At 38.4% G+C, this 14,573-nt stretch overlaps 1 protein-coding gene across 3 annotated transcripts in view; it reads left to right on the forward strand.

Annotated features, from left to right (window-relative positions):
* The window catches only part of PRTG (protogenin), an 80,844-nt gene that overhangs the window by 23,603 nt on the left and 42,668 nt on the right, over positions 1–14,573 (forward strand). For all 3 annotated transcript variants that reach the window (XR_014957598.1, XM_021537397.3, XM_085588703.1), the window contains 6 exons: positions 6,312–6,456; positions 7,439–7,572; positions 7,858–7,995; positions 9,113–9,271; positions 9,854–10,013; positions 10,620–10,867. Coding sequence is in view for 2 of the 3 variants with exons in the window: in XM_021537397.3 (XP_021393072.2) it covers positions 6,312–6,456; positions 7,439–7,572; positions 7,858–7,995; positions 9,113–9,271; positions 9,854–10,013; positions 10,620–10,867 (984 nt within the window). In the remaining variant the exon portion in view is untranslated. The remainder of the gene's footprint in view (positions 1–6,311; positions 6,457–7,438; positions 7,573–7,857; positions 7,996–9,112; positions 9,272–9,853; positions 10,014–10,619; positions 10,868–14,573) is intronic.

Here is a 14,573-nt window from a genome sequence, read left to right on the forward strand (position 1 = left end):
AAGTTATATCTGAGAAAAGGCCTATGAACACTACAGTCCCCTCCCTAGTTTTAGACTTTTGGGAGAAGGAGAGAACAGTTGTTTAGTTGTTTTATTACGATCAGTTGCTTTTTGTTAGGCTAGAGCAACTTGTTAACATAGCAATGTGTGATAGCATTTACTGCCAGGGATTATTAATACAGAGAAAGAGAAATACAGATTGAAAATTCTCATGTAAAGGTAAACACCTGATATAGCATTCTCCAGAATTTTCATTAAGTTCTTAGCATGTGGACAGTGATGTCAGCAGTCTGTATGATTTATCTGATTATTTATTTATTTAGTGCCACCTCTAATTTTTTTTTAAAGCAACTAATTTTGTTCCAATTAAGTTTAAGTATTAGCCTTTCAGCATGGTTTGGTTATTAATTAAATCTAGGTATATTAAAATAAAGTTTTAGCCAATAGTAGCACAAAAACATGCAATTTCAGAATAACTCTTTAAAATGCAAGGTTATAGAAAAAGTGTATTTTAATTAAGCTTATTTTTCCAACCATTCTGGCAGAAATTAATAATAGCAGCTGACTTTAATGAAAAAGCCACACTTTGCAATTTGTAGAAGAGTTAAATCTCTGGTCATTTATAAGGATGCCATTACCAGTATGTTGTTTGAACTACAGTCTTTTATAACAGTCAGAATGAACTGACACTTTCCTTTGTGCCTGAAAGGGCCAAATGTGTTCTGGATGATATCACTTCCTCTTACTGATGGAGCTCAGTTCCATCTCAGCTCAGTTGTTTGCCTTAAATAATGGCCATTAGAGGAGGGAGATGTGCAGACAATGAGTGAGATAAAGTCTTTGCAGATGCAGTTGCCTCCCTTATTTACCTGCTCCATGCCAATAGATTTCCACTCACCAACCTCACCTGAACTTCCCCTGGAGCTAAAACCGCTATTGCTTTTTCTGGTCTTTCAAATATACAAAGAAGTATTAGGGAAAACAGGGAGCAATGACTGTCATTAATCAGTAAGACTATCACTTCTCTCTTGAGATTCCTTTCCCAGAGCTAATCAGATCCCAGTTCTTTTAATCTTTCCTTACAGATCAGGTTCTTTTTCTCCTGAAGTCTCTTATTTTTATGCCTTACATGTTAAACATAGTAATTCTAGGTCAAACAACACTTGATTAAAGTTCTAAGGGTGAGTGTAAGAAATTATTCTGCTTGTGGTAGCACATACAGGATGCCCTTTCACAGTAATCCCTTTTCACTTACAGTTACGAAAGTCTTTACCTATATTGCTGTATTTGTGTGACACTCACCTCTGAACTGTATGTAATAAGCAGAACTTGGACTCCAAAAAACTTAATTTTTAGTAGCATCTCTAGGGAAACTCGGGAAAGATTCACCCATTCTATCACTTGATCACCCCAGTTCTAGGTACTCCACATGCTCATTCAGAAATGAGGAGAAGGACTTGGTGTCTAGCCAACTCTCTGGATCTGTCAGTATATCCTCATACAAAGTTTATTCCAAATCCAGATCCAGACCAAAGTGTATCATTTGAGCAGCAAATCATTGGAAATGTGTGTCTATATAGCCAAGAGGCATGGAAGAATGCCTTTCATAATATCTTCTAAGCCTCATTCCTACAAGAACAGAAAACTCAGTAACTCCAAGAAAATATGTGCAAATTTGCTTTTATGTTAAAATATAATACACACATATATTTGTTGGCTTTTTCAACACTATTTCAGAGAGAGTGCATCAAAAAACTAGATCAAGAAGACAAGGGTTGTCTTGTGCTTCCCTGAAATCTATTTCGTTGGGAAAAGCCATAGCTTCTCTTTAATATACAAGTTTATTTTTCTCAGAAGAAATCTCTTCACCAAAGAGTTTAAAAAAATTGGGAAGATTCTTGTTTCACTTGAAGAGCTAGGGCTGTTGTGAAATTCTCAGTAGTATTAACAGATGCCTTGTACAAATGGCATTATGCACTTCTGTTCTTTCCACCTGCGCAGTTCATCTCTAAGTGGCCATTTTCTCTTGAGAAACACTTGACCATCACCATCATGTGCTGCAGTTTCTCAATATTTGGTGCATTTTGGTTAGTTGAAAACTGTGCTACTGTCTCAGTTCTGGGTTTATTTTTCATTCTTAGAAGTTTTTTTATTTCACAGTTGAAGTCCTGTCTTGGGCTAGAGTCAGCTGTGATGAAACAATAATCAACATGTAGGTTGTTGGAATTTTTTTTGCCTCCTCGGAAAGCTCATTCAGAAAATGAGATTATAGTGACATGAAGTGTGTAAGTAGAAAGTGCAGCGTGTAAGGGAGCAGGTCACTGGATTTGTGTTGCAACAAGCTTCAGGATTTCATTTCAGGAGGGAATGAAGTGGGTGTGTGTTGTGCTTGTTTGGGCTTTTTCTTTTCATAATTAAAGTTGATGAAGGACTGCTGCTGCATACAAACAAACAAAAGGTGTGAGGCATGAGCTTCTTAAGTTTGATGTCTTCATACCATAATAGTTAAATCTGTAAACCTGCTTAGGCACACAGAAGGTTTCTACATCATGCAGGATAGTATTCAATCATGTGCATCAGCAGTTTTCTAATACTTCATCAGAAAGCAATTATTTGGGTTTTGAGCCTGTGGATATTTGCCTCGATGGTAAATGAAGGAACTCGTACCAGAACTGAAGTCAGATTTCTCTCTGCATAGATAACATTGATGGCATAAACCACACAGTTCTGCCCAGTAAAGATCTTCATTCTTAGAAGTAACTGTACGAATACATGCACCTATCATATAAATTTCAGGAATTTATAAAAGTAAATACAGTTTCTAATTATTGTCTTCTGCTGCTGTGAGCATTTGATATCTTGCAAGTTAGAAAGGGTGGGAGCATCAGCTTCTCAGAGTAGCATTAATCATTTTGTTTTGGCTATAAATCTGGGAACAAAATGATTAAATAGACTGGAGAAGAGCGGAGGGAAATTCAAATAAAAAGGCACTTACATTTATTGCATTGCAGGGTTGTTTTTGGGAGCAGGGTATGTCTCTTGAGACTTTGTTTCTTATCCATTTTATAGAGCTCTGGCCTCTTAACAGCACTGCTTTAATGACTTGTTCTTGGGGTTTCTGAGTTGGAATCAATGCTTGCCAGGAAAACAAGCCTGTTACAAAGAGGTCAGATTTCACGAGACAGCAATAGACTTGTAAAAACAGATTTTACTGGATCAAATAAAGCCAGAATTAAGAAGAAACCAGAGATGTACATAAAGAAAGATACAGAAGGAGCAAATATTGCACTAAACTGATAAAAAATGTATGAACTTAGATAAGAGGTAAGCGGGGATTTTTTGTTTCTAAAAACTCCATTTAGTAGCATTAATATTTTTTTTTTTTAAGATTTTGTGTAGTTCTTCATAGTTGTGACTTTTGCTGTCTTTAAAGATAAATTTTCAGGGGAAATACATTGTTCCTGCTCAGGTGGAAAAATGTTCTTTGTGTATCAGCTTCAGTTAATAACTTGCACTGGACTTTCTATACAGTGTAGCTGAACCTGTTCTTGCCTGCTGTTGTGATGGCATTTTGTGGTCTGTGAAATACTAATTGCCTAAATACTAATACTTATTTGTAGTTCTGGAGAGTGTCACTTCTGTCTTTAATCTGCAGCTGTAATGAACTGAGTGCACAGAAGTAAATAATTATTTTTATATACATAAATGAAAATCTATATTGTGTTTCATTTGTTTCACTGTGTCTCTCTAAGTAATAAGAAAATTCTGGATGCAATTTCATAGTTCCAATGGAGATGAAACTTTTAAAGCTGTGAAAGAGTTTTGCTTCAGTAAGCTTGTATGATTACTTTCTGCCTTGTTGCAATGATCCTTTTTAATGCCACTGGCCATGGTGCAGCTGTGCTACAGAATGGCTCTGAAAATCACATTGCAATGGTTTGGATTGTTCCTATCATTTATGCCTTTATTACATTCCTAGCGCTTCTATTTTGAAATGTGAGCAGACTTGTCTAATTTGCTGCATCATACTTTCAGTAAATAAATGAAGAATGCAAAGCATTGTATTTTCTCTTAAGAAAGAAAATCTGTTAAGAATGGCAGTAGGGAAATATTCTGAATCCAGGTGAACACACATTTATGTAGGGAGAAATTAAAACAAAGAAGAAGGGAAGAAAGTAACGCAAGCTTGGATTCTTTTATTCCTGTTTCTTCTTCTTTTCCCCCACCTCTCTATTTTGTGGTGGAAGACTGCTGGAGAGCTGGATGGCATCAAATTCAGCACAAAGCAAATCCAGAAAGTTTAGCTGTATGGGAACAACCTGCTCTGTGTGCAGGTTATTTGCCTTGTGCTGAGTCTGTTTTGTGAAGTGAACTTTTGTAAATAGTCAAAGAACTAAGTCTTTTTTACTTCTGATGATTCCTTTGCAATGAGAAGAAATCCTGTTAAGGCAAGAACTGCTTTCATGTCTCCCCAATAGGTTTGAAATGTGAGAGTTCTGTTGTAACACCTTTATGCATGTTGTGGGGTTTTTTAATGTGTTCTTGAACCTGGTACTGCTAAAAAGTGAAAGAAAGAGCAAAAAGTAGAACCTAGCTCTGTTGGTGAGAGAGGACAGTTCTGTCTGCAGTGGAGGTGGGGAGGGAGCAGCCTCAGAGAGTGTCTGGGGCTGTGTAGACCTGTTGCCAGCAGCACAGGTTTGGCCACAGCATGGGGACCAGGGGCATCTCTGCTCCCTGTGTCCGGGTGGCTGAGCCACGTCCAGGTGCCAGACCGGGTTTACAGTGGCCACAGTGTTTGCAGCATGTGGCTGCAGCTGCTTCCAGGTGCTTTTGCTGTACAAGGTGGATGTATGGTCTTGTTATCCCCAGTCTTTGGGAGGTCTGTTCATGAAGCTGCAGCACTTTGCTGGTGTGATTAGGAACACTAATTCCTGCAGTGCTGATGCAGCTATGGGAATGCAGCGGAAAAAAAGGGCATTTATTCACACCTGGAAAGGGAAATAGGCATGTGAGCAATAGGAATCTTTCAGTTGTGTAGTTAGGCCTGTGCTAGGAGCTAATTTGTGTGTGGAGGCGGGGAAGAAACCAGGTGAGTTCATGTTTCCTTCACACCCCAATATTCATCTCGCAATGCTGTGCTGTGCCATTAAAATGATGGGGAGTGGGAGCACTCAGTAGAATGCCTGGTGTGCATCAGTGCTGTCTGTATTCTCTGTGGCATTTTTGAGGATGTCTTGGAGTAAATAGGATGAAAAACCTTTTCCATTAGTAAATAAACAAGTAAACCGGAGAAATTATTTAAACACAAAACTTGAATATAAAGAGACGTGTAACTTTCTGCTGTTGGTCTATCTATTTCAACCATGTTTCTCTATCATTTATACAGGAGTAGAAATTTAATTGGAATCTGATTTTTTAAAAAAACAAAGGAAATACCATTTACAGAGATTGCTCCCTCTGCAGTTACTAGGAGTGGAAATGTGTGAAATTTTTTGTGTTATCCAAAAGGAGTTGCTTCTGAAAAATTGTTCTGTTAGTTGTAAGTAGCAGTAAATAAGCAATTAATTAGCAGGTTTTCTATTACTTTCCCTTGTTTTTGAGCAAGGAAATCCAACAACTGATCAATTTCTCAGCTATTAGCTGCAGAGTATCTATTGATCTGCCACTTCAGTTGGCTCAATGTTGTGAACTCCTCAAGTTGTAGATGCTCAGAATGACGTTGATGCTCTGTGCATCAGACGTTAGCTTGGTGACTGCTCAGACTGTTGGGATAAAAGTGTTCTCACCTGCTAAAACTTATTTTGAGATCTTTTTTTGACTTTGAGTTGATTTTCTTATCACACATGAACTTGTACAACTCTGCAAATGTTTTCTTTTATTAAAGTGAGTCAGGAACCAAAAGTTGATTTGGAAATTTCCTATTGTAGTCAAATTTTTTAAGGCTGTCCTAAACTAGTTGAATTGACTTGAACTTTGTTATTCTAATAATTGATATGGTTTCCAGCTGCATGCCAGTCAATTTGTATGCTTAATTCTATTTGAGCGTGTCATATTTATTTTCATTGAAACATTTTTTTACTGAATTAGGTTAAAGCAAAGTTATTTTAAGTAAACCTTCAACCAGTGAAAACAGGCTATTGAGCTAAGCTGACAAGGCAGTTAGATCCATCTTTCTTTGCATACAGAAATAAAAGAGCTGTGTGAAGTATTTCTGGGTATTTTTACAAGTCAATCTATGAACTAGAGTTTGATTTAACCAGGAATTTTTTCTCACTTTAGTCCCTTAAAATTGATGTTCTCTTGTTTTTTAGCCATTTCTGCATTTGAAGTCCAGCCACTTTCAACTGAAGTCCAAGAAGGTGGCGTAGCTCGATTTGCCTGTAAAATAACAGCAAACCCTCCTGCCACTGTGACATGGGAAGTGAATAGAACAACTTTACCCTTAGTCATGGACAGGTATGTAGGATTACACATTTTAGAATATGTTTTATTTGTTGCTATCGTTCTGATCCTGCTACAAGAAGAAGATCTGGATACTTGCAATGCCATTATGTGAAAAAGGTTCCATGTCAACTATTGAAATAGCTGGCTAATGAAGCTAAATATATGTTATGAGTGCAGGGCAGAGTCACCCACTATTGTCTGCACAGTAATCACTAATCTTTGAATTCCTATTGGTGAATTTTGTATGCAAGACATCCTCAGGAGTAGGCATTGCAGTGGGGAACAGAATGGGTGAACTTTGGCTCTGGGAGTGGCTTGAACTAGTGGGATTGCTTTCAGTGAAGAATTGATGCTGAACTTGTTTTTCTTTAGAGGGACAATAAAGAATTATATATACAGAAAATTGAGTTAAAACGCTTGATACCAGGGAAATTCTATGCAAGGGCGTCTTCTCATGCACTGATTAACTTGAAGAATACAGTCTGCTCTCTACTAGATTATTTTTTATGTCCAGTTTTCTTTGAACTGACTCCTGTGTTTTTTGATCTGTAACTCCATTTGAAAATGTCTAAGATACCCTGCATGCAAAGGAAGGAAAAAAGAGAAACTAAAAATTGAAACCATAGGTGGGTTTCTGGGAACTGTACACCAGTTATGCCCATATATCAGAAGCTGCTGTAAAATATCAGCCAACCTGAACAGTATGAATGTAGTAGCTGGCTAAAGAAGGCTGGGATGGTTGATTCTGAGGGTGAGAAAGATCTGCTTGTTGAAAGTAAATTCTTCTGCTCTCATTGTGGTGCTGAGGGGAATTTTGCCTGTAATTCAGAAAGGCAGGAAGGTGAGTCATGTATCGGGAATGTTTTTGAGTCTCCAGCCTGCTGTTCCCAGGTCAGTGTAGCAATGGCTGTTTGTAAATCAAGGAGTTAATTCCACCACCGTGTTTGCTGGCTAAACGTTTGTCTGCATTTCTTATTTTTGGTTTCTGTGGCAGGATAACTGCTCTGCCTACAGGAGTGCTTCAGATCTATGGTGTTGAGCAGAAGGATGCTGGGAATTACCGATGTGTTGCCACAACTGCAGCCAATAGACGCAAAAGCACTGAGGCAGTGCTGAGTGTTATTCCAGGTATTTACCACATGAGATTTTTTTTCAGTGGCACCATCTTCTTTTTCTTACAAAAACACTTAAAAGCCTTGAAAAGCTGTAGGTGAACCACATGTCCAAATAATTTTGCTTGCTTTTAACTTGTGCTAAAATATTGTTCAATGTAAGTGTCTCCAATTACTGAAGTAAGGCTTTGGTGTAAATGTAACTCTCAGTGCCTCTAAAAAAAATTATTTTATTTCATATTTAATTGAGTTTTTGTTCAACTGTGCTCACTTTTTATAATTTTTTTTTATCTCTGCAAAGCCTCAGACTTGAAGCCTTTTCACAAGCCATCTATAATAGCTGGTCCTCAAAACATTACAGCATCTCTTCATCAAACTGTCATACTGGAGTGTGTAGCCACAGGGAATCCAAAGCCAATCATCTCATGGAGCCGGTTAGGTAGGTCTTAAAATTACAGCATGTGACCTCAGCCTGTGGAGAGGAAGTAACACTGGAAAAAAAGGATTTGAGCAATTAGGTTTTGGTTCTGAGGCTTTGTGTAGTGAGTAATGATCAGGTTAGGGTAGGATGAGTGAAACACTTTCAGCTCTGTGCTGCAGTACTGCTGCCAAGGAGCCCCGAGGTTTTCTGAAGCTTTGGACCCCTGCTGCTGCTGTCAGCCTGCACTGTCCCAGGCATAGCGTGGGCACAGGGACAGGCAGGGTGGTGACCTCCAGGGATCCGTGACTGGAGTAGAACCGGTGCTGGGGGCACGTTGGGATGACTGCATCCATGAAACAGACCTGTAAGAGTTCATTCCACTCTTCTTCTTAGAAGCCCTGTGAGAATGTGGTTTGCACCTGGTACTAATGGGCCATTTGGACTATGAATATAGACAAACCCAGGAAAGTCAGCCTGGAAGGGGAGAAAAAGGAATGTAAGAATAATAACATTGAGCAGTGAATCACATATTTTTCATTAAAACCACTTTGTTTTCATTCCAACCTGTACCTAAATGTGGAAGCCGGGACTGTACATATAGAAGAAAACCATGAAAAATTTTCCTCCATTTCTATTTCTCCAAGTGTAAGAAATAAATGTATCTTTCCTGGTTGATTCAGTGGCTCTTACAGACAAACAAGTAGGAAGAAAGTTCACATTATAGTCCTAGAGCATTTGGTGTGAAAATAGGAGAAAGTACATAGTACTCAAATGTGTTAGTTTTATGTGCAGTGTAATTCAGGAGATGGTTGATCATTGCTTGTAAAGATGATGTGGATGTTGGTAGTGATGAACTGAATCATAGTGCTAGGCAGATGGGAGGCTAACTTCAGCTGAGGTGGTGAATTCCAGATATAAACCACTTAAGAAGTGATGAGGCCCAACCATCTGAATGATCAGGTAGCTAGTGAAGATCAAAGTAAATGCAAAATGGAAAGTTCTGAAAGCTCAGCTGTGATTTTCTTTGCATTTCTTGACTTTTATACTCTAATCTAAACCATCGCTGCATGGACAACCCAATTTAGTTATTTAGATCAACAGCCTTGTAACCCACTTCTGCTGCCCTCTCACACAGACCACAAGTCCATTGATGTGTTCAACACGCGGGTCCTTGGGAACGGGAACCTGATGATCTCTGATGTGAAGGTGCAGCACGCAGGAGTCTACGTCTGCCGGGCCACCATTCCTGGCACTCGCAACTTCACAGTGGCAATGGCAACTCTCACTGTGCTGGGTGAGCCTGCTTCCATTTCCAGTGTTTGAACACCTTGTGTCTGTCCTCCTGAGCTCTGCTGTGTGCTGGGCTGACATTTGATCTCAAACATCATGTGCCAAGGGCTGTAGGGAGTCTGCAGAGATTGAACAGGTCACAGAGCTGTGGCTGCGTTCTTCTGTCTGTTGACTTAGATGAGAAGTGTCAGATGCTCAAGATTTGAGTTGTGAGCTAGCACTTGGAGATACCCAGGTGCAATGTTTGCCCTGGGAAGACAGGGTTTCAACACAGAAAAGCACCCTGTAACCAAGTAAAAATATGTAACATGTATCTATGAGAGAGCAGGATGTCATATCCTGGAGTTTAATTTGTTTGTATTCATAAATACACTATCTGCACACATAGTATTTTTTTTTCATGTATCTTTAAACAAATGTGCTTTGTTTACAAGGAATATGCTTTCTGCTTCTGTATATGTGCTTGGGTGGCTTGATGAGAGATGTTTTGTATTTGTAAAACTAATTATTATTATTGTTATGACTGATCTTGCATTTGTAGGGGCTTGATTTTTTTAAACTATTCTTTCTTGTAACTTATCTATAGCTCCACCTTCATTTGTGGAATGGCCAGAAAGCTTAACAAGGCCTAGAGCTGGTACTGCTCGCTTTGCTTGTCAAGCAGAAGGAAATCCTGCCCCCAAAATTTCATGGTTAAAAAATGGAAGGAGAATACACTCCAATGGTAGAATAAAAATGTACAACAGGTAAGATTGAAATTGCTGTAGGAGAGCTGTGCTAGTGATGTGCTACCAAAAGATGACATTACAGTAGCTAGCTACAGACAATCAAGAGAGAACTCAAGTCAACCTGAAATGGGTCATTAAATGTAGCAATGGATGCATATTAATCAATACCTAAAATCAGTAAGGCTTATTATGGTAAGTGCCTTACCTGGCAGGGAGGATGGGCAGCACTGAACTGTAGTTCCACCACAGAGTTACTTTAGATTTAGAGAGTAGCAGAATCTTGCTACTAGTTCTGTTGAGTGAGAAGTTTATGTTAAAGACTTGGTAAAGGTATTACAAGTTTAAGGGTCTGCTTTTTTGCAGGGAGGGAATAGATGTGCAGTTTTGCTTTCACTGTGCCTGGCTTTGCAGGCACAAACAGAATCATGGCAGGTTTTGCAGAACATTTCAAGGTGCTAAATTTCACTGCTGAGCATCCATTTGTAATAGAAGAATTTATGGCATGTAAGTCAATTATACTAAATTTAGGAAGCAGAGGCAAACATAACTTTTTTCACTTATATGGAGCTAAGTTTATCCACGATGTGAGCTTCTTTTCCACCTTTTTCTTCCTTTTGGCTGCAGTAAATTGGTGATTAACCAGATCATTCCTGAAGATGATGCCATTTATCAGTGCATGGCTGAGAACAGCCAGGGCTCCATTCTCTCCAGGGCCAGACTCACTGTGGTTATGTCAGAGGACAGGCCCAGTGCACCTTACAACGTCCACGCTGAAACCATGTCGAGCTCAGCAATCCTGCTGGCCTGGGAGAGGCCACTGTACAATTCAGACAAAGTGATTGCATACTCTGTGCATTACATGAAAGCAGAAGGTAAGCAGTTTGATTTCAATGCCATCTCATGATTTGAATGTGACACAACTTGAGTGAACTTGCAAAGACTGTCAGATTTGAATGGTTCATAGGGCTGTATCACAGCGTTCCAGCAAATAAATGCATACTGTAATCAACAGGCAGTCTTGGGAAAAATGCTTTTCCCACACCATCTCATTTTGGGACTGAGTGTTCTTCCAGCTTACCTGTGTCTGATGGCTCCAGTGAGCAGAGTCCGGAGTTAGGACAGGACCTTGGAACCTGGGGCCTCCATGGTGCTTTCTGGATTTCCCTCTGTCCTCAGCAGGAATTTCTGCCTATCCTATTCAGTGTATGCATGGCAGGGAAGAACAGAGCATACAGCAGGGTTCTGGAGGCTTACAGATCTGAACTTCTAACTACAGACTGCTCTTTTTCTAGATCCCCAAATTCTTGTGACTTTACTGACTTTCATATATTTTGGAGTAGAGTAGTTGATACTTTGTCTTCACTACCTTCTCTTATAAGGAATATTGGCCAAATGGTAAAATCTACTCTTCTCTCACCCCTTGGTCTCCTGTAATGAGAAAAGTCTATTCAAATGCTGAATGGCCATGAGTGGCTTATCCCAGTCTCTAAAATTATATACAATAGAATGGAATGGATAGCTGGAATAAAAATGAGTAACTAGACATTTTAAAATCCCTTAGTATTATATAATTGCTTTGAGTCAAGGTAATTTAAGGTGGTAGGAAACAGACATTTTTCAAAAGCAGAAAGTGGTGGCTTAATGACTTGAAAAATTGTTAGGTGCATGGCTTCAAGTAAGGTGCATTGCAGCCCAGTTTTCTCGGAGTGGTTTCTGTTTCCATTGCTATTCAGTAAGTGGTTTATTCAAGGACAGGACTGCAGATGCTCAGCTCTGTGTGGAATACCAGCCTGCCATCTGCTAAACAGAGGACAGGAAGGACAGCTTAATTACTCTAATGCTGATGCAGGAATAGCCACATTTGCTTTTGCAAGTGGGATATTTCAGGACACAGGAGAATTTTGTCTGAAGGAAGGAAGGAAGGAAGGAAAGAGTTTTAAAACATAATGAGAACAAGAAGTGTGGGAAATTACCCCCTACTCTTTCAGTCACTGAAGTATTGTGCTCACAATCCCCTCTTACAGCTAATATGAATAAAGTCACACTGGATAATTTATCTGGGTAATTGTGGAGAGCAGAGACCAGATAACTTCAAACAAACCTGGGAAACTGTCCTTAGGGAAGTTTGTGCAGGAAATAATCTTGCACAGTAGTGATAGGAGGTATCTTCTGGAATATGTTTTTCACAAAATAATTTTGCAGTCCCTGCCTTATTTCTTTGCTTATCCAAAGGTTATATTTTGTGAAATGAGATTATATCTTGTCTTGGTTTAAAAAACAAAACAAACTTCAAACAAAAGCGAGCAGCCAAACAGAAACCTCTGATTTATTTGAATGTACTTTCTCAAATACCCATTTTTTTAATCTTTGCTGACTGTCTTGTGGTATTTGTTTTATTTAATGTAACGTTGTTGTGCATCCTTTTACATTAGTGAAAAAATTCACACAAGGAGAGGTGGAGAGGGCTGTGTAAAGAGGAGTAATTACAGTGGTGGGATTCAAAATGTAGTTGATCTGCATGCATTTTTCATTTTTAACCTGATTGTATAGTATCAGAAATTTTCATAAGAACTCAAACCTTATTTTTGTCTTATTTTATAGAAAAATGTTGAACTTCAAGGGTTAGTAGACTGCACTTCTGTAAAAACAATAACTTTCTAAGTGATAGAGTGATAGCCTGTAAACTTTTCTGAGGATCTTGCTCTCATATCAGAGGTGTTACTAAAAGTCTAGAAAATGCCTTTGTGAAAAATTATCACATCAAACATCTCTCTAATGTAAATTGAGAAACAACTACATTTAAAGAAATGCAAATTAAATATTAAGGAAAATATTTTGATGATATTCACATCGCACCAGATCATAGAGGTTCTAACACAGACTGTTGACATTGTCAACATCTTATTTATTCTCTAAGAATTCTAGATAATTATTTATTAATATAAACATTATATATTAATGTATTGCTTTCATTATTCCCTTCAGCTTGTCTTCCCCATTCCACCCTCACACCCTGTTTCTGACCATAATGAAGGTTAAAAATTAGATACATCTGACTTGATGAAGTTTTATCATTGCTTGAAGCTTTGTATGAACATAAATATATAAGCAAAAAGTTTGCTCTCTTTATTGCTCTCTTGGACGTGTTGCTCTCTAGTTTTAGTTAGGAACCTCCTTTGCAAGTGTGAGGAAAGAACACAGTGTTGCCAAAGGAAAACAGTGCTTGCCACATCTTCTAAGTTGAACTGATGTTTAGGATTCCATAAACATTAAACAGAAAGCAAAACTGGATAATGCATTAATAGTATGTAGTTTTAAAGAGTTTTTTTAATAGACATCAGTATGGTAAGCTCTTTGAATACAAAAGATGCCATCACTTATTGTTACATCTCACAACTCATGTATTCTGAGGTTTCACTGTAAAAACAGGTTCTCTTCCCTATATAAAAAAATGTTAGTGTTTTAATCAAGCTAGTTGAAAAAACTAACAGGTGTGGGTTTTGTGTGTTTGTTTTTTGTTTCTTTTAGCAGAATATTTTACATTCAAATTGGGGTCATAGTAGCAAGAAGAATAAGAGTCTGATGAGCGTGCATGTTGGAGTGTGTTAATTCCTTGTTAGTGATTTAGAAAAGGCACAAAGGGGACACTGATTGTGGTGGAAGGCAAGCCTTGTTCTCTATTATGGCTGTTTCATTAGGGCCTCTGCATGAGGCCCAGCAATCCATTCAATGAGAGAACAAGTCCTTTTAATTTGAGCTCAAGGATCTTGTTTAGCAGGTCAGAAATCGTGCCTTGCAATTCCTAATTAACAAGTCATTAACTAGTCTGTTGTGAGATGCTCGTAATCTTGTCTAATTAAAATGCTATCAAGTTAATTCATAAATGTGGGAAAACTTAATGGTGGAATTTGGCTTTCGTTTTGTTTATAAATTCAGTTGTGAAGAGGAGGAGCTGGCTCTTACAGAGTTTTGATTAAGTTGACATGTGCTTGGTGTGAATTGTTCCTTAACACAGCAGCTTTCACCACACTTGGTCCACTTTATAGCCATCCTCTATAGGAATAAAGCCCAACAAAGACAAGAACTGCTGCATGCATTGCTATGCATTTTTTAGTGTGAATTGCTGACACTTTTTTCTTTTTTTTTTCTTTTTTAACAACTTGCTAAGAAGACAAACATTTTTGAAGATTATTCTAGTCTGTTCTTATTGGCCTTTATCCAAATTAAAATAAAAACCATGTCAATCAAATGTAATAGAAGTTTCAGGGCTAAAATGAGATCCTTTTGCTGAATAAATTCTTTTTGTTTGTTTCTTGTGGTGGGCAGGAGGGTGTTTGTTTTGTTTTTGATGGAGCGGAGCCCTCACATTCCTCACAGTCTACTACAGAAAGGCTCTGTAAATAGGTTTTGAAAAAACAGCCTGACTCTAAACAAATAGATTTAGAAGCTGGGTATGAATGATATGGCTATTAGAGCTTGTCCATTGTGTTACTGTACAGTGAGCACAGTTTGTTGTGACTAATGCTAAATAGGGCTTAGAGTTGCAGTCAGCATCCCTTATTGAGGAAATCCTGAAAC

The sequence above is a fragment of the Lonchura striata genome, chromosome 10, assembly GCF_050655825.1.
Source record: "Lonchura striata isolate lonStrDom1 chromosome 10, ASM5065582v1, whole genome shotgun sequence".
NCBI lineage: Eukaryota > Metazoa > Chordata > Aves > Passeriformes > Estrildidae > Lonchura > Lonchura striata.